This window comes from Talpa europaea (genome assembly GCF_964194135.1).
Source record: "Talpa europaea genome assembly, chromosome: 7".
Classification (NCBI taxonomy): Eukaryota; Metazoa; Chordata; class Mammalia; order Eulipotyphla; family Talpidae; genus Talpa; species Talpa europaea.
In genome coordinates, this window is record NC_140074.1 from 106640415 (window position 1) to 106662885 (window position 22471).

General features: G+C 38.1%; 1 protein-coding gene across 1 annotated transcript in view; it reads left to right on the forward strand.

Moving 5' to 3' along the window:
* Positions 1–22471, forward strand: part of ACACA (acetyl-CoA carboxylase alpha) — a gene marked incomplete at both ends in the record, with an annotated part of 253999 nt that overhangs the window by 95829 nt on the left and 135699 nt on the right. Inside the window, 13 exons of the mRNA XM_084237949.1 lie at positions 1627–1737; positions 6624–6833; positions 10316–10486; positions 11465–11626; positions 11956–12119; positions 14902–15052; positions 15842–15945; positions 17580–17661; positions 18097–18242; positions 19596–19746; positions 21006–21140; positions 21521–21667; positions 22281–22469. Of these exons, the coding sequence (XP_084094075.1) occupies positions 1627–1737; positions 6624–6833; positions 10316–10486; positions 11465–11626; positions 11956–12119; positions 14902–15052; positions 15842–15945; positions 17580–17661; positions 18097–18242; positions 19596–19746; positions 21006–21140; positions 21521–21667; positions 22281–22469 (1923 nt within the window). The remainder of the gene's footprint in view (positions 1–1626; positions 1738–6623; positions 6834–10315; positions 10487–11464; positions 11627–11955; positions 12120–14901; positions 15053–15841; positions 15946–17579; positions 17662–18096; positions 18243–19595; positions 19747–21005; positions 21141–21520; positions 21668–22280; positions 22470–22471) is intronic.

A 22471-nucleotide genomic window follows, 5' to 3' on the forward strand; every position in this document is an offset into this window, starting at 1 on the left:
AAAGAGGCTGTTATAGAAAAACACACTGCTGGTGTTTGACCTGTATGTTATAAATTCAGGAGGAATTTGAATTTGAATGCTCAACTAATTTTGCTCTATTATTTGCATTTCAAGTTAAATATCCTGTAATCTCCTTAATAAGAATTAACATATCATTGAATTGCAAATGCTATATTCTATTTGCTGTAATTTGCAAAAAGAATAGAAAACCTTTATCAGAAACTAGCAATCAATTGAAATTCCTATTCTTTCTGGTTATAAATATAAAATTTTCTAGTAGAAAATTTGGAAAGCCAGAATTGAAATGAAAATTAAAAAAACGCCCATAAACCTACTATCCAGGGTTAAATGCTGATAGCATATACATGTATTTTCTACTATCCTTTTTTTTTTTTTAGAAGATTTATTTATGATTACAAGAACTGAGGTACAGGCCAGAGGTGTGAGAGGTGGGAATATTCACCAGAGACATAGTGGGGAACAGAACAGGCAGACAGATGGAAGTACACTGCTGAGGGGAGCAGTGGGCGAGTCAGGAGAGGTCTGCTGTGCCATATGGGTAGCTCACTGGCCAAGGATCGAACTCATGCTGCAGAGGCTGTGGACAGCTTCACAGTGCTGCGCTCAACCCCTTGCGCCACCAGGGAGGCCCTCTACTATCCTTTTTTGATTCCTAGTATTATTATCTTTATTAATAGATTCCCATAATTATAATAATTGTGATAATTGTAAAAGTAGGTTCTTACTATATATATCCTTAGTATTCTTGGTTGTTGTTTTCCTACTTAATATTATCTATAAACATTTCCCTCATAGCATTAAAACTCTTGTAAAATATTTTAAGTGGCTGAGAGCTTGCATATATGCCTAGAGTTTGCATATATACCTTCTTTCTTACTGACATCCTACTGCTATATGTTTTAAGTCTTCCACATTTGTGACTGTTTCTTTGATAATTCCTCACCTAGTAATTGAGTTCATCAATCTCTCTTTTTTTAATCTCTTTATAAAACAGAATAGAGTTAAGGGAACTTTAAAAGAGAGCTATTAGCTTTATCTTTTACAAAAAGTTGAGAAAAAAATTTTTAGGTTCTTGAGAGTTCCAATTTGTTGAGTCTTTTATGTTGACAAAAGTTATACTGAGGCCATCCATTTATATTAAGTGAACTACTTATGTCTTTATTTTTTTAATAAAAATTATAGATAATACATGAATACCTATATACTGTAAGAAAGAAATTCTAATATATGCAGAAATGTATCAAGTAAAAAGTGAAGGTTTATATCCACTCATTTTTCTTTTATAAACTAACATTGATGTATTTTCTGTGCTTGTTATTTTGAACTTAATATATGAATGTATAAATAATATGTAAGGATATAGTTTGATTGTTTTTGACCAATCTGGAATTGTCTTAGATTGAACCACATGAAATTGCTAATAGGTTACCTTTTTTTTTAACCTACAAAAAAGGGTAATTTCTTCGGCACAAACTAATACTATAATGGTGTTCTTTTTTTTTTCTTTTCTTCTTACCTAGTAGTATACATATAGGCCTACCAAATGGCAGCATTCTTGAAGGGAGAAAATGCCAGTTTCCCTACTAATACCACTCTTTCTTGAAGGCAGCAGAGGAAGTTGGATATCCAGTAATGATCAAGGCCTCAGAAGGAGGAGGAGGGAAAGGGATCAGAAAAGTCAACAATGCAGATGACTTCCCTAACCTCTTTAGACAGGTAAAGTGCAAGTTGTTTTGTGTAAATTACATGTATATCAGAAATACATGATTCAACTTTCTATATAATTTGAATGTCCAGAAAATATTTCATTTTTCATTTTGTCTGTAACTAATTTTTCTAGGCTCCACCTGCTTATTAGCAGGGTAAAATAGTAAATTCAATTTAATTTAAAGTTTTACTCAATAAGGTGATTCAAATAGTAGAGTTCTTTTCTCAGATGAAAGTGCTCAGTTTCTCAGGTAGTTTTTCCACCTATGTTATGTGTGGGTCATAGAACCACAGGGTGACATGGAAGTATCAATGCCTTTGTATATTTTTGTGCTCCTCTTCTATGTGTTGTAGATGAAGTATATAATATGGTCAACTCCTGGTCTAGATGCTCTTGGCTTGACCCAGACTCTCTTGGTCACTTTAGTTCAAATTGGTTACTGGCTCCTGAGTTTCTGCCTCATATCCCATCTACACTGTTGGCCAGCTGTCTACACCCTAGCCTGTGCTGCATGGCTGCCACACCCTGGCACACCAAGCCTATGGCAGGCCCCACATTCTGAGAACTGAGGGTGGCTGTGGAAAGCCAAGAACCTCTCTCAGCCTCATCCTCAGATTTGCAGACAGGCTGATGTGGCCACACTAAAGGTTGCTTATGGAGGCAGCCGAGGAAATCTCTTTTCAAAATCTTAGAGGGAAAATTGGGAGACTGGAGTTTCTTCTTCCTTGCTACAGAGTTCCCCTCACATGCCTCACTCACTTTTTTTCCTTCTACTATACCCAGGAAAAGACGAGTCAGAATAAGAAAAATTAGAATACAATCTGGCCTTTCCTCCTGGCTTCCCACCTTTTCATATTTTTCTACTATCTTTTACTTTGTCCCATCTTTACTACCCTTAGCCACCTTTTATTTGTCCTTAAAAAAAAATTCAGTAACAAACTTTTTGTTTCACTATCATGGGCTAAAGGGATAAACTCTCATGAATTGGATCTTTCATGATATGTCATACCGGATAAACTGATAAACATGTTGTACTGCATTATTGAATTTTGAATGGAAGAATTTGAATATTGCCTGTCTGTACACTTTTCTGTAATATTCCTAATTAATAATCAGTGCCTGTGTTGTCGTTTTTGAAGGCTGTGGGTTTGGAGTGCAGGGTCCTTGGGTTCACTCTGGGAAAGGTTTCACCAGAGCTCCCGTTTCAGCGGCACGCATTGAGTTTCCCAGACGAGTTTCTCCATGAGACAGAGACAGTAGTTATATTTAAAGGGTAGGTTTATTAGGAAAAGGGTCAGAAAAGTAAAGTACACTTGTATAGACAGAAAGAGCTGCCCCAGAAGGGACAGGTTTGCTGAGAGAGGCCTGCATGGTTGCAGACAGGCGGCCTTGACAGGTCACGGGCAGGCAGGAAGACTGCTGCCCTGCAGAGGGAGAGAGTTGGTAAAGAGGCACCTGCATAGTCACAGTGGGATTGCTGCCCCAGCCTGTGCAGAGACTGAACTGAGAGAGTTTTCTTCTTTTTGGGAGGGGTCACTCCTTGTGAGTTGACTGCGCCTGGCCTCCGGATACTAATTTCCACAACTGTGTCGATGGTTATGCTAATCTCTTCTGCCCCCACTATTCTTGTCCTGCATTCCCTGGCGGTATCTAAAAAAGCATCTTAGAAGCAGAAGTACATGTTAATTCAACATGCTAACTCCTTTAGACACTTCAAAACTGCTTATTACTGTGGAATCAAATAGTTGGAGAGTCTAGACCATTAACAGAACATTTCATGTAAAACATCCCTTACATTCCAGTAAGGTTAACTAAATAGCTCAAATGAATCCTCCCATTCAGAAGAACTAGAAAAGAACCAAATAATAATAATAATGATGATGATGATAACAAACCTGTCTTAAGACATTAAGAGTCCTGTCAAGGCTGACAAGTGCCACATTTGGGACATATAAATCAGAACATCTAACCCCATTCAAGTTACCAGGTGACTAGCCTTGTGAGACTCTCACAAGTTACCAGGTGACTAGCCTTGTGATCTGTACAAGGCCCACCCCACTGACTCCACTCAAATTGCTGAGGAAATAAAATAAAATGGTTCATGTCCTAAGTCATCATTTGTGGTGGTTTTTTAGGCATCAATTCGAGACTTACACAGCAATTGATAACTAAAGGTGTGATACTTCCATAAGGAAAAAAAAATGCGGCATTGGCTTTGAAACTGGCTCATAGGTAGAGGCTGGAAAATGGTGAGGAAGTTGTTAATGAAGTATGGAGGAATGGTGAACAGACTGTTAAAAAAGGCTGAAAAGGGAGTTAAGGGATTGTTGTTAGTCTGGGAAAGGGTTAACCCATCATCTTTAAATGGTGGAACATTTGCCTGAGATAATTTGAGGAAGAATATATTTAATGAATTTGTGGACCTAGTTATTCCAGATCTCTAGAAAATGTTATGGAATGAGCTGTGAGATGCTTCTAACTGCTTATAGTAAGTAACTGTAACAATGAGATGGGTTTAAGAAGGTGTTTCAAGCTTGTTGAGTTTTAAATTAGAACTGTTTCTCATTCTTTCCAATTGGTAAAAGATTCTCAAAATAAAAAGTGTCTTCAGGATAAAAGTCAAGAATAACTGTGAGATTTTTTAAGAGCTAAGAAATAGTCAAGGTAGTACCTGTAGATTCTCTCTAAGCTGGATGAAAGAGGGCTTCTAAAGATCTTAAGGTGTTGTTCCATAGCAGCCTGAAATACCCAAAGGTAGAGAGTCTGTTTTGAAGTATGTGTGTGAAAAGTTTGGGGCAAGGTGTGAATTCCCAGTGTTATTCATAGGACCCATGAAGATTTAAAGAGGTTTGCATTGATAAATACATCAGAGGGACTAAAAGTGACAGAGATAGCTCAAACTGAAGAGGCCTCTGGGACTTCAACTACCTGTGGACAGAATTCAGACTGAGAAACCTCCTCAATTGTTAATCATTTGTATTGAATAAAAAGATTACACAGAGAGCAGAGTCAGTAGTTCAGAGGACAGAGCTAAGAGCAGAGGGGAGTGATGAATTAGGAAACTATTTCCAAGGTGCAGAACAAGACCTATTAAAAAAAAAAAAAACACCAAAAAGAAATAAAAAAAAGTCTGTATCCCTGGAGTGAGGAAACCTTATAACATCTAAACTGGATTTCAGAAGTACTGTGGACCAGTGACTGCTATGTACATCCCATCCTCGATTTCTTTGAACAGGAATATATTTTACCGTTATCCTCCCCATCTCATCATCACATATTGGGGGTGTTGGGGGCAGATAACTTGTCTTTCTAGTTCCCAGGTCTTTGGATCAAGAGAAACTGCACCTGAGTTGCCAGACCTGAGGAGCAGCATTTGCTTCTGGACATAACTCATGAGAAAATGGACGTCAAGCCTGATGCCATGATTGGATGAGACTTTGGGGGTCTTGGGAGGGGGTGAGTCTATTTTGCATGTGGGAGGTATGTGAATTATTGTGGCCAGAGGGTGGACCTCATAAATTGTTTGCAGAGATGGCCTCAGTAACTCCTCCCATCCTTGTATTATATCCCTTTGCAATGTGACTTTGCCTTTCCTCCCATCAGGAGGTGGCGCCTCTTTTCCTACCCCTTGAATTTTACCTGGCCTTATGGCTTGCTTAGGCCATTTGAATATGGCCAGAGCAGTATTATGTAACTTCTAGAGTTTGGAACCTGTGAAGCCTTGCAGCTTTTGCCCTCACCCTCTTGGATTACTGCATTGAAGAAGCTTGGTATAGCCTACTAGTATATTAGTTCACATGCAAGAGAGATGAGCTGTTGCAGTTGACACTTCCCTAGACCACCAGCTACCCTCAAAATAAGTCACCAGACTCTTGAGTGAGACCATTCAGCTCCACTTGAGCCACCAGATGGATATATGCACATGAGAGACCTCCAGGCAAGACCCGAAGAACTGCGATAAGAGCACAGCTTCATGAGCAAAGCAAATAAAATGGTTTATGTCCTTAAGTGCCACTGAGTTTTGAGGTGACATATAGTAAAACAGCATAGAAGAAACAGCACATGAAAGGTATGGGATACTGTGAAGTACTAACATCATGTACTTTGAGTCTCAAAAGAGAAGAAAAAGAATGGAACAGCAGCAATATTTGAAGAAATCATGAACAGAGATAATATGTGAAGAGAAAATGGCTAAAAATTTTTTTGAACTCATAAAAACACAGATCCAAAAAACACTATGAGCCCTGTAGAACAAGTGCAAAGAAAAACACATCTAAACTTGTCAGAATAAATATGCCACATCACTCCCCAAAAAGAAGAGAGAGAAAGAAATCTTAAAGCAGCTGGACAAAAAGATTACTTTGGAGGAGTAACTACCAGTTTGATAACTGACATCTCAGTAGAAACAGTGGAAACCAGAAAGCATTGGGATATCTTTATGGTGCTGAAAGAAAGTAATTGCTAGTATAAAATTCTGTATCCAGTGATAATGTGCTTCAAAATTGAAGGTGAAGTTTCCTTGACTCTAAAAATACTGCACACGATGTAAAGTGAAGCAGAAAAGCATCTAATCTGGAGCAAGTTGTACATTTGGCTGTTTGGAGATGACAGCAGTATTTTACCCCTTTGTGTGTGTGTTCTCAAAATATTTTGTTTTTTATCCTTGTAACACACTGAGTGTTCATACTTTTTCATGTTCATCGATTAATATTAGTTATATAACTAAGAATGCAGCATCTTAGACATCAACAAAGGCATGAACTGTTTTTTATTCACTTTTGTATTCTTACTGATTAACTTCTAGACATCTGCCTGTTGAAGTCGAAGCAGCTTATCAAGATAGAAGGAAAAATACTTGCCTCTTAAAATTTTTTTATTTTCTTTTCTAATACAGGTTCAAGCTGAAGTCCCTGGATCTCCTATATTTGTGATGAGACTAGCCAAACAATCTCGTCATCTGGAGGTGCAGATATTAGCAGATCAATATGGCAATGCTATCTCTTTGTTTGGTCGTGATTGCTCTGTGCAGCGCAGGCATCAGAAGATTATTGAAGAGGCACCTGCTGCTATTGCTACTCCGGCAGTATTTGAACATATGGAACAGGTATGTGTATGAGAAGCTCTAATTTTTGTTTTCTTACATGGAACTACTACTCACTAAATTCACTTACCAAACTCAGTGGGATTGCAAGCCATGGTTCCAGATTATTGCTAAGATTATGTTCTTTTCCTAGAGGAAAAATAATTGTGTCCTCCTTCTAGGAGAGTTGCCAACAAACACTTTAAGCTCTAAAATTAGTTAACACTTGAAAAACATCAGTACACTATTTTGAGTGAAGATAGAGAAATATTTTGAGATTTTTAATTTTATGGTTTGATTTGTTTTTAATAAACTGATGATAGACAGGTAGGCAGTTCCGTTTTCTAGACTGATTATCATATGTCTTCAGATGATTTTCAGATTCTTAAAGATCCCCAGAGTATCTTTAAAGTTTACATAATTTACTGTTTTATTATATATAATGTATATTTTATTATATATTTAAATATAAATATATAATATATAGTATTTTATTATATATAACACATTAGGTGTGATATATATTTTATTGTATATAATATATTCATAATATACTATATATCATATGGCTTTTTTTGGTATAAAAAGCATTACAGCAGTCTTAAAGTCTCCCTTGAACATGGATTTGCAACTTCATCTTCATCTGATTGAAGATATATTTTCCATCTCTTTTTTTTCTCCTGAATTTCAAACAAGTTAAATATATGGTCATCTGTGTTGGAAGTTTAATTCCTAAATGTGTGTGTGTGTATGTGTGTGTGTGTGTGTGTATACTAAGATGCACTCTATAAATGTAGAGATCTCTAGGTTAGAATGACTTAAACAAGGATAAGTTCTATTTCTCTCTCCTAATTCAGAGGTGAACCAGTGGCAGAAAACCAGCTGACTGCTCTGCCATTGCCTAGGACAGGAGTTATCAAACTATAGCTTGCAAGTCAAACCTAACCTTTGACCTGTTTTTTAAAATCTTTTAAAATGTTGTCTATGGTTGCTTTTTCCCTGCAATGGCAATGTTGAGTAGTTCTGACAGAGAATATGTGACCCACAAAGCTGAAGTGAATTACTTTCTAACCTGTTTCCCAAAAAAGTTAGCCAACCCTTGCCCTGGGTTATCATCATCTTTCTGATTAAGGCTAGCTTACTAGATTGTTTCATATAGCCTGTGGGAGGGGACGGTGGACATGGAGGACAAGCTTATAGAAATATGATTTAGAGGTCACACATTTAGTTCTGCTCACATTCCATTGGACAAAACTGAGTTACACCATCATACCTGGCTGCAAGGGATATTAGGAATTATAGTCACTAACTGGATGACAATATATTCAGCTGAAATTCAGGAGAGTATGTTGCTAAATGGATGAAGCAAAGAAAAATTATTGAAGGGCATTTAGTAATCTGTACCTCAGTCTGCTTCTCTGGCTATCCATTAACCTTTCACATCCCTTTTCTTACTCTTAGAACACTCTTAGCCTTTTCCCAAAGAAGACAGCCCAAAGTCCCATCCAGTTACTTACATTCAGCTTGAAGTCCAAAGTCTCTAGGTAACATAGTCTTCTCCATGAAATGTGCATGTGACTTTTCATGGGCCAAGTGACCCTTTTGTCATTCTTTCTTCCTTTATATACCCTATATAAAGTTGTGGAATGGGAACAGATAACTCCCATTGGGAAAAAGAAGAATGAAAAATATACAGTTATTTTTGATACATAGCAGTCATCTAATTCTTCCAGGCAGGAACTGTGATGATTTCCTGCACGCAGTGGAGTAATACTTCAGTTCTCATCGCATGCTGACTGTCCCTGGTTCTGCTCTCTAGAAGTAAATCCCTTGCCCATCATCTATCAAGGCACCTGGCTTTGTTCTCTGGGGATGGCTTTCTTGTTCACTTTTCTTTGTGACTGGACTTTGGAGACTTTACCTTCTTTGGAGCACTTTCATGGCTTACTTCCTGCTGGTGCAGGATTGGGGCCACAAAGATGACTCCATTTTTCAGTTGCAGGCTTCTGAAGATCAAGTTTGTAGCTTGTCTAGAAATCCAATTCCTTTTAAACTTAGTAAGTTTCTGGGCTATTTGTTCTTGTCAGCCTCAGGTTGGACTAACCAACCCCAAGGTTATTAGATATAGAAACTTTTCCTCTTATTGACTGTTTTATGTGTTTAACCCATCCCTATCTCTCCTTAATTTAATACTGGCTACCTTGAGGCGAGCTGAAACTAAAACAGCACCTTTAATTTGGTCTTTGACACTAGGTTGCTTCAGGGTGAGAATCTAATCTTCTGGATTTGGGGTACAAAAGTAGATGGTATTTTCACATTATGACTTTTTCTAATCATTTCTCTTAGGGCTTAGTTGGTGTGTTGCTTGCATTCCATGTTGTTGTAGGAGACAGTTGACCATGTGCTTTGTTGCTGTTAACAAGGAGGCTACCAGCTTCTCAGTTTGCAGTATGCTTCTTTGTTACCCACTGCCCTATTGCATATTTAATTTTTTTTTTTAGATAGCAGCACCCTACCTGAATTTAGTAAGTTCTGTATTGATGAAGATTTAGATTAAGCTGTTGTAATAGAGACCCCCCCCCCCCCAAAATACAATGACTCAGATAAGATAGACGTTTATGTTTATTTCCCATCATATTCTGAGGAGTCCAGGGCTGGACAGTGCAACTCCATGAGGCTATTTTGGGATTCAGGTTCCTTATGTTTGGTTTTGCCGTCCTTTGTGTGTCGAAACTGGTTTGCACTGTCATTACCATGTTCCTGTTCATAGAAGGGGAAAAGCCAGGAATAGAGGACAAGCAATTTCCTTTTCAAAACATGATGTAAGGGTTATGCGTGTCACTCACTGATGCTGTCATTATATTGGTCAAAACTTAGTCATTCGCTGTGAGAGGTTGAAAAATCTACTCTTATTTCTAGGGAGAATACTAGGAATACTAGAACCTAAGACAGAATGAAGAGTCTGCCCCAGTATTTTTTTTTTTTTTTAAGATTTATTTATTTATTTATACAAGCACTGGGTACAGTCAGAGGTGCAGGAGGATGAGAGAATTCACCAGAGCCAGAGTGGAGAGTAGAACAGGCAGAGTGACAAAGTACACTGCTGAGGGGAGCAGCGGGCAGCAGGAGAGGTCTGTGTGCCATGTGGGCCCCTCTCCCAGCGGCCGGGGATTGAACCGGTGCTGCAGAGGCTGCAGGCAGCTTCGCAACCCAGCACTCAACCGCTGCGCCACCGGGGAGGCCCAGCCCCAGTATTTTTTTGCCTGCTTGGATTTATGCTTGCCTGTGATCCTAAGTGAAAAACACTCTTTCCCTCCAACTTTTAGTTGAGTTTGTCTTCCATGTCCAGAGATCTTGTGTAATAATCAGAAAGTGTGAAATTTGTTCTCATGTGGCTAAAAGCCTTTGGTGGCTTTTATAAACACTGGATAGTTGAGGCTATAGATCAGCAATGGTTCAGCATTTGTATAAGGTGAAATACTTATGTTTGCTTATCATTCTTCAAGTGTGCAGTAAAACTTGCCAAAATGGTTGGCTATGTGAGTGCTGGGACTGTGGAATACCTCTATAGCCAAGATGGCAGCTTCTACTTTCTGGAACTGAATCCTCGGCTACAGGTGGAGCACCCTTGTACAGAGATGGTGGCTGATGTCAACCTTCCTGCAGCACAACTCCAGGTGAGTCACCCTTTTCTATAGGCTCAGAGTTTCCTAGAGAAGTTAGGTCTATCAGAGATGCCTGAAAAACTGGTTTAGCCAGTGTCTAATAAAGAGAATGGTATTTCCTGTCTAGGTCTCATCTAATGTTCATCTCATGCTTTTTGGGTTGTGATGTGTGGCTTGGTCATCCTGTGATGTGTGGTACAATCCTAGTCATAGTATTATATTTTTAGCCAAATACATCTTATAAACTGTCATGTTTCAGCAAGAAACTTTTGGGAATAATAGCTTTATTCAATTGCTTTAATTATAAAAATTTTAGAATTTGGTAACTCTCTTCTACTCCGCTTGCTAGTGTTCCATATCAAAGCATTTCCAGAGCGGTGGTCAAGATTTTCCTGGCCAGGCTTTTGCAGCACACATTTATTTTTATTGTGTTTAAAGTGCAAGCTCTCGATATTAATTACTCCATTCAACTCAGAAAACAAATCCTATGGGAAGCAGTAATAGCTAATAGTGAGGTTTGATATGATGTTTTTGTGTCTTATTCTTTGCCTATATCGATAACCCCTTTTGTGTTCTCACTCAGAACTAAGGATGTATTTACTTCCTCCAGTGATTTGGGGGCGATGGCAGAGATAATTATGCCATAACTTTTTAGCTATCTGAACTTCTTGGATAGCTATTAATATTGACTCTTCCCTTGAATATATTCATTCTGATCCCTTGATGGATGGATAAATAAAAGTATATGGAAACTGATGTCTTTGCATTAGGGAACTTTTTTAGGGATGGTATGAACTTAGCAACTTATCTTTACTGTGATATATTCTGTTTCAAGTAAGAATTACTTATTTGATGATGGTAGACTATAAAAATAGAATGCTTTATGGGGTGACTACTAAAATATAAAATTTTGTAGGTAACCTGATAGCCTACCCATTTTAAGGAAAATAGCTATGGAAAATAACTGATGTGTGTTTTATTACCTTTCAGATTGCCATGGGGATTCCTCTATACAGAATCAAGGATATTCGTATGATGTATGGTGTATCTCCCTGGGGTGATGCTCCCATTGATTTTGAAAATTCTGCTCATGTTCCTTGCCCAAGGGGCCATGTTATTGCTGCTCGGATCACTAGTGAAAATCCAGATGAGGTAAACCCATCATTTAAAAGGTTTATACTTTCTTTTCCTTGTGAACTTTCACATTAAAATGGCATATGAGGGCATACTTTTGAAACAATTTGGGACTCCCTCTGGGGAGGGAAGTTTGTGGCGATTTTAATCAAAGCAGACATATAATTCTACATCAATCTACAGAATTTTTAGTGAGTCTGTAGTAATGGATGCTGGCTTAAGCCATTTTGATTTTTGTGAGTCACTTCTGCTTTTGTGTGTGATTAATAAAGAACCTAAACGGATTTCTAAATGTTCTCCTTCTTGGAAATATAATATGGTCTCTCATATTCTTCATTTTCTAACAGGGTTTTAAGCCCAGCTCAGGAACAGTTCAGGAACTGAATTTCCGTAGCAATAAGAACGTTTGGGGTTATTTCAGTGTTGCTGCTGCAGGGGGTCTTCATGAATTCGCTGATTCTCAGTTTGGTCACTGCTTCTCCTGGGGAGAAAACAGAGAAGAAGCAATTTCGTGAGTACAATGGCATTTGATTGTATTTTAAAAAATAAATTGTACTAATCTTCAGTGAAGATGCAAGTATGTGAATGGGGATCTTCACTAATATAAATACCTTTCTGAAGACAGACATCTTCGCTTGTACTTGCTTTCATGTTGGTTTAAATGATGCAGTGTTTGGCAGATGGTTTTTGAGTCTTCTAAAATATTTCTTGCTTTCACATATATTTGATAACCTTTGTAAAGTTGATTGCCTTAAAAATATTTTTTTTTTCACATAGGTAACAGTATTGTTATTGACAGTCTAGATAGATGTCTTAGAATCCAGAAATGGGTTAGTTTTTTCTATTTTTTGGTCTATTTCCTGCACTAAGCAATTCCATCCCCTTGACCTGTCAATGGTACACATAAAACTAGTAAGGTAATTAGTAAGTATTTATTTGTAATTTATTAATAATATCTATCAATTTTAATAATATCAGAAGTAGCAAATGCTTAATTTTTCTTTATTTTGGCCTCCACAATTCTTTCCATTTATTCAAAACTTGAAGTGTGGTATTTCAAAGTTAAAACAATGTTGCCAAAAACCCAAGTACACATAAAGTTGCCTTTTTTAATCTTGCAGTCATATCCTGCTTTGCCAAAGTAAAGAAGGTTTACTGTAGAGCTTCTGAATTGATGGCTTCCCAACTAGTCTTAGCCACAGATGTTATCTGATTGACTTACAGAGTGTTAAATTGTTTTTAATTGCCAGTATTTAAAAATTGGGAGATTGAAATAAATATATGGATTTCGGTCTTCTCTTAAAAAGTGGATGATAATGACAACATTGGTTTTATATTCCACTTGGCAAAAGTTAACTGAGGCTTTGTGTGGCTGTTTCTTTTAGAGGCAACATGAGCTCTTTAGTTTGCACAGCTCCTATCTAACTTGCCTCTCTCATTTACATTCCTAAGCTGGCCTCTATTCTTATTTAGGTTTGTGGTCCTGATTAGATAGACCACTGAATATTTTCTACATGACATAATCTAGGACCTGATTAGAAGTCTTGCTGCTTACTTCCTGACCTGCTCTGTATACTTCTCTACAGTGTAAAGTTAATTAGGCTAACTTTGAGCATATTAAAAAATAGGGTTCTACAAAAAGCTTGCTTCTTGATTCCATGTCCAAAAGTTCTTTCTTTAGCTCAGTGTTTTTTCTCTTTTCTTCTTAGGTCTGTGGGATTCAGTGTGGTACTCATATCCTTGTTCTCTAGAATAGCTCCAGTTCTTATTTCCAGCATCATTTTCCATAACGTATTACTTAGTAACTACAAGAAGAGGAACATATCTATCTTGTTTCTGCCACATCCCCTGAAGATAGTAAATATTCAGTGAAGGTTGAGTGACTGGATTGGCTACTAATTCCTTATACTCTCTGCTCAGTTGTAATGTTACCTGAAGACAATTGTTACTTTCTTCCTCCTTTTGTTCTTGTTTTTCCCTCTGCCCATTCATTCACTCCATTCAGCAGTTACTGGACATCTACTATGTACTAGTAATGGCAATATAGTGAGGACCTACATGAGAGCTCTGCCCTCAAAGAACTTGATAACCAGAGAAAGGGAAACAAATAAACCATGAAACACAATGTAGTAAGTGCTGTGATAGTGGAATTACATAAGGATGTGATATCAACATATAGCGAAGTCAGCTAGCTCGGTCTAGAGGGAGTTAGTGAACGTTTCCCAGAAGGAAGTAACATCTACACTGATACCTGGAAAGTGAATAGGTATAGCAGGTTAGGAGAGATCATAAAGAGGAGGTAGAGGTGGGAAACAATAATATTCTAGGCTGAGGGAATGCCTGGATCCCTGGAACAATATTCCTATCACAGTCATAAGCCCAGCTGTACTTTTAACCTATATTTCACATTCTTCATGAAACCTTTAGAAGGTAGATTTTCTTCCTTCCTAGGAGCTCTCCAGCACTGCTTATAGCTCTCTACTGCCAACTATGATATTCCACCATGTACTTTGAAAATGATTATTGTATCTATATTCTGTCTCCCTCAGGAGCCTATGATGTGTCTTGAGTTTGTGAGATGCATAAGTATTTGTTGAAGTAAGGATTTGCCCTATGAAGGGCAGACATTGGACAGAAATACACAGAAAAAAATCCCATAGTACTCAAAATGTTAAAATTAGATCATTTTACACTTAATTAGGAAGTAATGTAAGTAAAGAGCATGTCATTCCACTCATCTAAATACAGCTTCAAAGAAATACTTTAACATGCAGTGTCGGGCTGATGCCTGACTATACCTTTTCATTGTATGGAAACCTTCAAATTCAGGTATAAAGATCTGTCAAAATTCATTGAACATTATACTTAAAAAAAGTATATTTTATTGTGTATAAATTATATCTTAATAAAGTAAATAAGACTGGAGGTGGGGAGACTTATGCCCTAATTCTGATTAGCCTGCAGTAAATAAATGGAATGATGGAAACCTTTGAGGTGAAAGCTGAGGGCAGTTGGCACATCATTTGGCCTGTACTCTATATAATGAAATGCGTGTGACTTGCTGATGTCCTGATAGTAATATCAGTCAAAATTCATAAACTGACTTCTTGCCAGTGCTCCAATCAGGAGTTCATGTGAATGAGCACACTTACATTTGCACGCTCATTTGTTATTGGTGTTGTCTGTCTCCTCTCCCTCTTAAGACTCCAAAGAAATGAAATGATACTCTAAACGATTACAGAAACACTAAAGCATGTGTTGCTAAAATGGATTTGCTTCTATTCTTCTTGCAGAAACATGGTAGTGGCTTTAAAAGAGCTATCTATTCGGGGTGATTTTCGAACAACAGTTGAATACCTGATCAAATTGTTGGAGACTGAAAGCTTTCAGTTGAATAGAATTGACACTGGCTGGCTAGACAGACTGATAGCAGAAAAAGTACAGGTGTGTATTTCTCCATTTGCACAAACAACTTCTACGATTGGGTTTTTATGGTGTGGAGTGTGATCAGTCCATGTCGCTGGATAAAATTTGATTCTAATGTAGATGCTTCTTGATCTACTTGGAAAAGTCTGAGTCAGTATAATTTTAGTACTCTGAGAGTTCCTGTACCTGGTGTTACACAGTCATTTTTTATGTTCTAACATTACGTCCTGAGTATGTTTGAAAAGAGACATGCAGGGATTGAAATACTTCTTTTTACAAATTCTATGTTAAATCTGGTTCAGTTACCAACCCCAAGTGCTGATGACCAGGGTCATTTAAATTAATAGAATTACCCCTGTTCCAAATGGCTAGGCTGTTCTAAATTATCCAAATTTTTATACAAAGTTATTAAATTCATGTAAATTATCTGCAGGCCCAGATTCTGGATATGCACTATTTTTCTTTGAGATTTTTCAGTAGCCAAATCTTTGTACCTTTCTGAATTTATTTCTAACAAAAGCTTGTTTTCAATTTGCTTTTTTTTTTGATTGGCTTAATGGAAATCTTAGGGACAACAGAGGGAAAGTTGTTTTTTTCATCTCTATTCAAATGAGGCCTTTCTTTAAATTCTAAAAATAAAATGTGTTTTTAACTCAATGTGAATGTGTTTTTAATCTCAAAAGTCATTTGTGCAATAAAGGTGAAAATTCTCAATGCTAGCTATTTCTTCACAACAAATTTGAACCTGATGTAAATTGAGGGGGCCTGGTGACCATGCTTTTGATATACCCCCTTTCTTCCTTTCAGGCAGAACGACCTGACACCCTCTTGGGAGTTGTGTGTGGGGCTCTCCATGTGGCAGATGTGAGCCTACGTAACAGCGTCTCTAACTTCCTCCACTCCTTAGAAAGGTAGGTTTTGTTTCTTGTAGGCTGTGCAAGCTGACTGATCAGTGGTGCAGAGGATAGGACTGAAGCTCAAATGCATTTATTCCCTCTGTTCCTGGTTCTTTGTTATTCACTGACCATGGAACAGGGAAGAGAAGGGATGTAGGAGTTTATGGCAAATTATTTTGGTGCTGTAACTGCAGATGAATCAACTTATATCACAGTTAGGATATGTTGCTTTTTTTCAAAAACTGGAATCCAGCGGAAGTAAACATTCTGTCCTGTAAAAACACCAAATATCTCCAAACTCTGATCATGTAAATCTGGTGTTTCTTTGTAGCTTTGAACTCTGAATATTTCATATTACCTGCAGCACAATTCAGAATTAATAACTGAGGCTGATATTCAAGTTGACCTCATGAGACTTTCAAGTATGGGGTTAAACTAATTTTTTACACTGGTTCTCAAGCCTATGCTCTGTCTTTGAGTCCCCAGAGGAATGATCCAAGGGACTAATCACTTTAAGACACTTTAATCACAGGCACTTTGTTTCCTTCTGTGTAGTTAGACTTCTATCAGCTACCTTTTGAGGTGTCTAAAAGGAAGAAAAGGAATAAAAATCTTTAAATTGAAACTGAGATTTCAATTCAAATCTTTTGATAAGTATCTTTACTTATCAAAGTTACTCTGATGCACTAAAGCCTTTAGAGCTCACATTACCCTGCTCTATTAAATCTAAATCCCTGAGTATTACTTTCAACTTCCTATATGCTTTGACCCCTTTCTACCAGTCTACTTTGTCTTATTTCTATTCTTCATCATGCAGTCTCTACCCTAGCTAAATGATTTCACTACTGATACACAAATGTAAAATCTCTTGTACAATTTCACCCTTCCTTTTAGCCTCATTTTTAAAACTTGTATTTTGAAGTAATTTCAAACTTATAAAAGAGTGGTACCAATAGTGCTAACAACTTCTATATGTTCTTTACCTGGTTGATCTACTATTAATAACTGCCACACTTGTTTTATCACTTCCTCTCTGTATTATTATCAAAATTCTCTTGATAATGTTTCCCTTGTTGGCAATAAAGACTCCAAATAAAGTTTTTTATTTAAAGGTCCCAAATAAAATGCCAACTGGTAATTGTAGAGGAAGGTTGATTGTACTAGGCCTTTAAAAATTTTAATATTATTAATTTTCAAGAACAGGAAGTATATTCATATAGTTTAAAATTGATTCAAAAGGCTGAATATGTGTATATATAATGAAAAGTCACTCTACCTTTCTCTTCCTGGTCATTTAGTTTCCTTCCCTGTGTCAAAACCTGATCTTCTGTAGCCTTCTAGACATATTTGATAAACTTATATAGGCATATACATATAATATTTGTTTCTTCCTTCCCCCATTTTTGTGTTTACTTATGTTTTAGAAAATGAAGTTTGAATTAGTACATAAAAGGTTTAATTTTCTTTTTAATGACTGCATAATATTCTACTACATGGCTCTTTCATTATGTATCAGTCCCTTACTGGTTGTCCTTTAGATTGTTTCCAGCCTTGAGATGCTAGGAAGAATTGTAATCAATAAACTTTGAGGATCTCTCATAAATGTTTGGAACTTTCTAGAAGTATTTCTCATTTTACTGTTCTTTCAGGGGTCAAGTCCTTCCTGCTCATACACTTCTGAATACAGTAGATGTTGAACTTATCTATGAGGGAGTCAAGTATGTACTCAAGGTATGCTGAACCCCACTGAAGCCTAGCCTTATGTTTTGTCTTAATTTATTAGCTTTCGTTTCTGAGGTCAGGAGATGGAGGGGAATTTTGGTTTGCCACAAGCTTAGGTGTTAGTGAAATTATAGCCATATGTGGCAATAGCCTAAAGTGGTATTTGATTCTATGGAAATGTTTTAGTTGTGCCTCAACTTTATAGATGTAGCTGAGAGATAAAGGAGAGCACATCCTGAGCAAGGAGGAGCATCTCAGGTCTCCCTGTTGGCTTGCAGTATGGCTGAGATGTGCCCATAGACCTTGAAGTGAAGGGTGCCAGGACTTGAATTTCCTTCCTCCTGATAGATTCTTCTTACTTATATCTGAGTTACTGAAATTTTGTCTGTGACTTCACTTAGGAGGATCATACTAACTTGCCCTTCTGGTTTTCATTCTCTATAGGTGACTCGACAGTCCCCCAACTCCTATGTGGTGATCATGAATGGTTCATGTGTAGAAGTAGATGTGCATCGACTGAGTGATGGAGGACTGCTCTTATCCTATGATGGCAGCAGCTATACCACATACATGAAGGAGGAAGTAGACAGGTGAATGACTCTTTGAGGTCCTTTTGCTGGTCATTACATCAAAGCTTCTCATTTGTCATAGGAATTTTCTCAGTCCTTTTGGTACTTAACAAAGATTTTAAGAGTACAAAAAGTGGGCCTCCCTGGTGGCGCAGCGGTTGAGTGCTGGGTTGCGAAGCTGCCCGCAGCCTCTGCAGCGCCGGTTTGATCCCTGGCTGCTCCCCGGCCACCAGAGGAGGGTCCCACATGGCACGCAGACCTCTCCTGCCGCCCGCTTCTGACTGTACCCAGTGCTTGTATAAATAAATAAATCTTAAAAAAAAAGAGTACAAAAAGTGTTGGCAATTAAAAATACGTTCTCTCTGCCATTACAATGTGAGTGGACAATGAATATTAAGTTCCTGTCTTTATAAGCATCCATGGTTAATAGTTTCTTATATATTTCTGCAGAGATTTTATATACATATACAAGTTGCTTATATGTATATGTATACACTATGTTTTCTTTTAAATACTTTTGCAAATAACTTTTGAGTGCTGGTCTTTATTATTTTTTTTTCTTTAACATGTGGACAATTCAACATTAATTATCAGTATTGTGACAGCAAAATGTACTGAGCCGTGTAAAGTGCTAAGAACATTAACTGGGATCATAGTAAGGGTCCAAGAAGTGTTAGCTATTACATCATCATTGTCTTCAAGAGGTTTTTTTTTAGGGCCTCCCCGGTGGCGCAGCGGTTGAGCGCTGGGTTGCGAAGCTGCCCGCGGCCTCTGCGGTGCCGGTTCAATCCCCGGCTGCTCCCCAGCCACCGGAGGAGGGTCCCACATGGCGCGCAGACTTCTCCTGCCGCCCGCTGCTCCCCTCAGCAGTGTACTTCGGTCCTTCTGCCTGCTCTGCTCCCCGCTCTGGCTCTGGTGAATTCTCTCACCCTCCCGCGCTTCTGACTGTACCCAGTGCATGTATAAACAAACAAATACAATAAATAAATAAATAAAAAAACATGCCTCTATTAAAAAAAAAAAAGACTTAAAAAAAAAAAAGAAAAAAAAAGAGGTTTTTTTTAATAGAGGTGTCTGTTCTTTTTAATGACTGTATAGTATTCCACTATATGAATGTGCTAAAATTTTTTAAATCTGAATCTTACAGAAGAAAATTCTGGTTATTTAGCATTCCACACACAGAATATCTCTCTCTCTCTCTCTCTCTCTCTCTCTCTCTCTCTCTCTCTCTCTCTGTGTGTGTGTGTGTGTGTGTGAGAGTGAATGAATGTACATGTGTGCAAAATAAATTTTTCCTTTTTTTTTCTTTTAAGAGCAACATTTTATTTTAACCTGCAGTGTTTTATTGGCTTACATACTTCTCTTATTTCCTAGATATCGCATCACAATTGGGAATAAAACCTGTGTGTTTGAGAAGGAGAATGACCCTTCGGTGATGCGCTCACCTTCTGCTGGGAAGTTAATTCAGTACATTGTGGAAGATGGAGGCCATGTGTTTGCTGGACAGTGCTATGCTGAGATTGAGGTTAGGGTGATAAATGGACTTTTCAGGCCTTGGGAGGGAAGGTAGGAAAAGGATTGGCTGAAATGGACTAGGACTGAAGAGTAACAGGAAATAGAAAGAAAACAGGATCTGTTGGTTTAATTGGGTTCTGAACCTTAGGATTTTAAAATAAATTAAAAGCTCACAGTTTTTCTTTGGTAGAGGAGAAAGCTCTAGCTCTATAAATACATGGTGGGCGACAACACTGAGTTAGATGTTGTGTTAAGTGCTGGTTATACAGAAAAAAATGATAGGTGAAATGGGGCCACAAAAGAAAGATGAAATGGAATGTGAATTCTAAGACAGCTAAGTACAGAGTGCAGAGGGACATCTAATGCATATCAAAGCAGGGCTAGTGGCTCTGGGGTAGGTAGTAAGGGAGTTCTTCCTGAAACAGGGAACACTAGATCTTAGTTTTAAAAGATAGGTATTAATAGACCAGGTGAGGGAGGGCAGGGAAGAATATTTAGAGTTGAAGGAACAGCATGTACAAAGGCACAAAACCAAGGGAGTATGGTATATTTAGTTAACTTCAAATACTTATTGATATTGTTTGAGAATGAACCAAGGCTTAATGGCAAGTGGCAAGCAAGGATGCTAAATAAATGATCAGGTGTGAGAACATAAAGTATCCTATAAGACTTACTAAGAAGTTTAGACTATCTTGAAGGTAGTCAGGATTCATTGAAGAATTTCAGTGTAAAAGTAATATGATGAGATTTGGGCTCTAGAATGATTGCTTTTAGTGACCTTCTTGGAAGTGTATTGAGATGTGATAAGTGCCAGATGTGATAAGTGCCTAAATCAACAAATGGCAAAAGAAGATTTTGCTGGGCTTAGTAATCAGTAGATAAGGTAGAAAAAGGAATAAATAATGTCCCCATAGGTTTTGGCTTGGATATTTTAGGTAGATGTACAGAGGGAATACCTAGATTAAGAATATGAGGAGGTTAAATTTTACATTATTTGTAAGTACAAAGCAAAGCAAGTGAAAGCACAAACTGGACAAAAAGAATTTAAATGTTAAAAACAGGAAAAGTTAGTAATTGTCATTAATCTGTAAAGCTGGATCCTAAGAGATTTTCTAATTGTTTGCCTTTGTAGTCCTTAGAGATTTTGATAGATTACTATTTTTCTAGATTGAATTGGGTACAGTAGAACTTGGGTGCTAAGGAAAACTGGCCTTTGAATCATATTTCTGTGTAACGAGAGGTCAAACTCTATTTTATTTTTCATCGAAGGTGATGAAGATGGTAATGACCTTAACAGCTGCAGAGTCTGGCTGCATCCATTATGTCAAGCGGCCTGGAGCAGCTCTTGACCCAGGCTGTGTAATAGCCAAAATGCAGTTGGACAATCCCAGCAAGGTTCAGCAAGTGAGTAGAACTTTGCTTTGGCTGTTATGCTCCAAGAACTGATTATTTGGTGGAGGTAGATTAGAGGGATGATTTCAGGGTTTGGTTTGCTAGTTTTATTTCCTGAGCACCTTATCCCATCCCCTACCTCCTCCCAGCCCTGCCTAGATCTTATGTTTTTTTATTTGTGCCTATACTATTACAGAACTAGAAGTTGAAGAGTTACTATTACACTGAGATTAGTGATTTTATCATGATGCTTTCTCCGTTGACTTCCGTCTTTGTAGCTGGGTATAGTGAAGGAATATCTTGATTTTGAATGATGACTCTAAGATGCAGTGGTGTATTTGCACCCTTAGTACAAGGCACTGGATGACTTGATCTCTCATTGGGCTTGACAGGCTGAGCTTCACACTGGCAGTCTGCCACAGATCCAGAGCACGGCACTCAGAGGCGAGAAGCTCCATCGAGTGTTCCACTACGTCCTGGATAATCTGGTCAACGTAATGAATGGATACTGCCTTCCAGATCCTTTCTTTAGCAGCAGGGTATGAATCATTTCTCTTGGGAAATGGATTTACAAATAGGGTACCTGTCCTCTAAGATAGTTTGAAGTTGCATAAGGATTTTTTAAGAGGGAAGGAAAGAAAGCTGCTTGAAACTCACCCACTTTTTGATGTGGCATTTAAAGTCTTTAAATCCTTGCCTCTTACTCTGTCATTGACTTCACATTTCATTAGAAATTAAGCTAGAGGGCCTCCCTGGTGGCGCGAGGGGGTTAAGCACCGCACTATGAAGCAATCCGCAGCCTCTGCAGCACGAGTTCGATCCCTAGGCTGGCCAGAGAGAAACCCACATGGCGAGGCAGACCTCTCCTGTCTCACCCACTGCTCCCCTCAGCAGTGTATTTCAGTCAATCTGCCTGTTCTGCTCCCCACTCTGTCTCTGGTGGATCCTCTCGCCCCCCTCATCTCTGGCCTGTACCCCAGCTCTTGTGTGCATAAATAAATCATAAAAAAAAAAGAAATTAAGCTAGAGAATAAGAGCAGTGTTGGATGCTTATATTCCAGTTTCAGAGTACTATACGATAGTGAATTCAGACATATTTTATTTTGAGAGTTGTGTTGATTTTGTCTGTGGATCTTATCATTTCCTTCTCAGGTAAAAGACTGGGTGGAGCGGTTGATGAAGACACTCAGAGATCCCTCCTTGCCACTCCTAGAATTGCAGGATATTATGACCAGTGTCTCTGGGCGTATTCCCCTCAATGTGGAGAAGTCTATCAAGAAGGAAATGGCTCAGTATGCTAGCAACATCACATCAGTCCTCTGTCAGTTTCCTAGCCAGCAGGT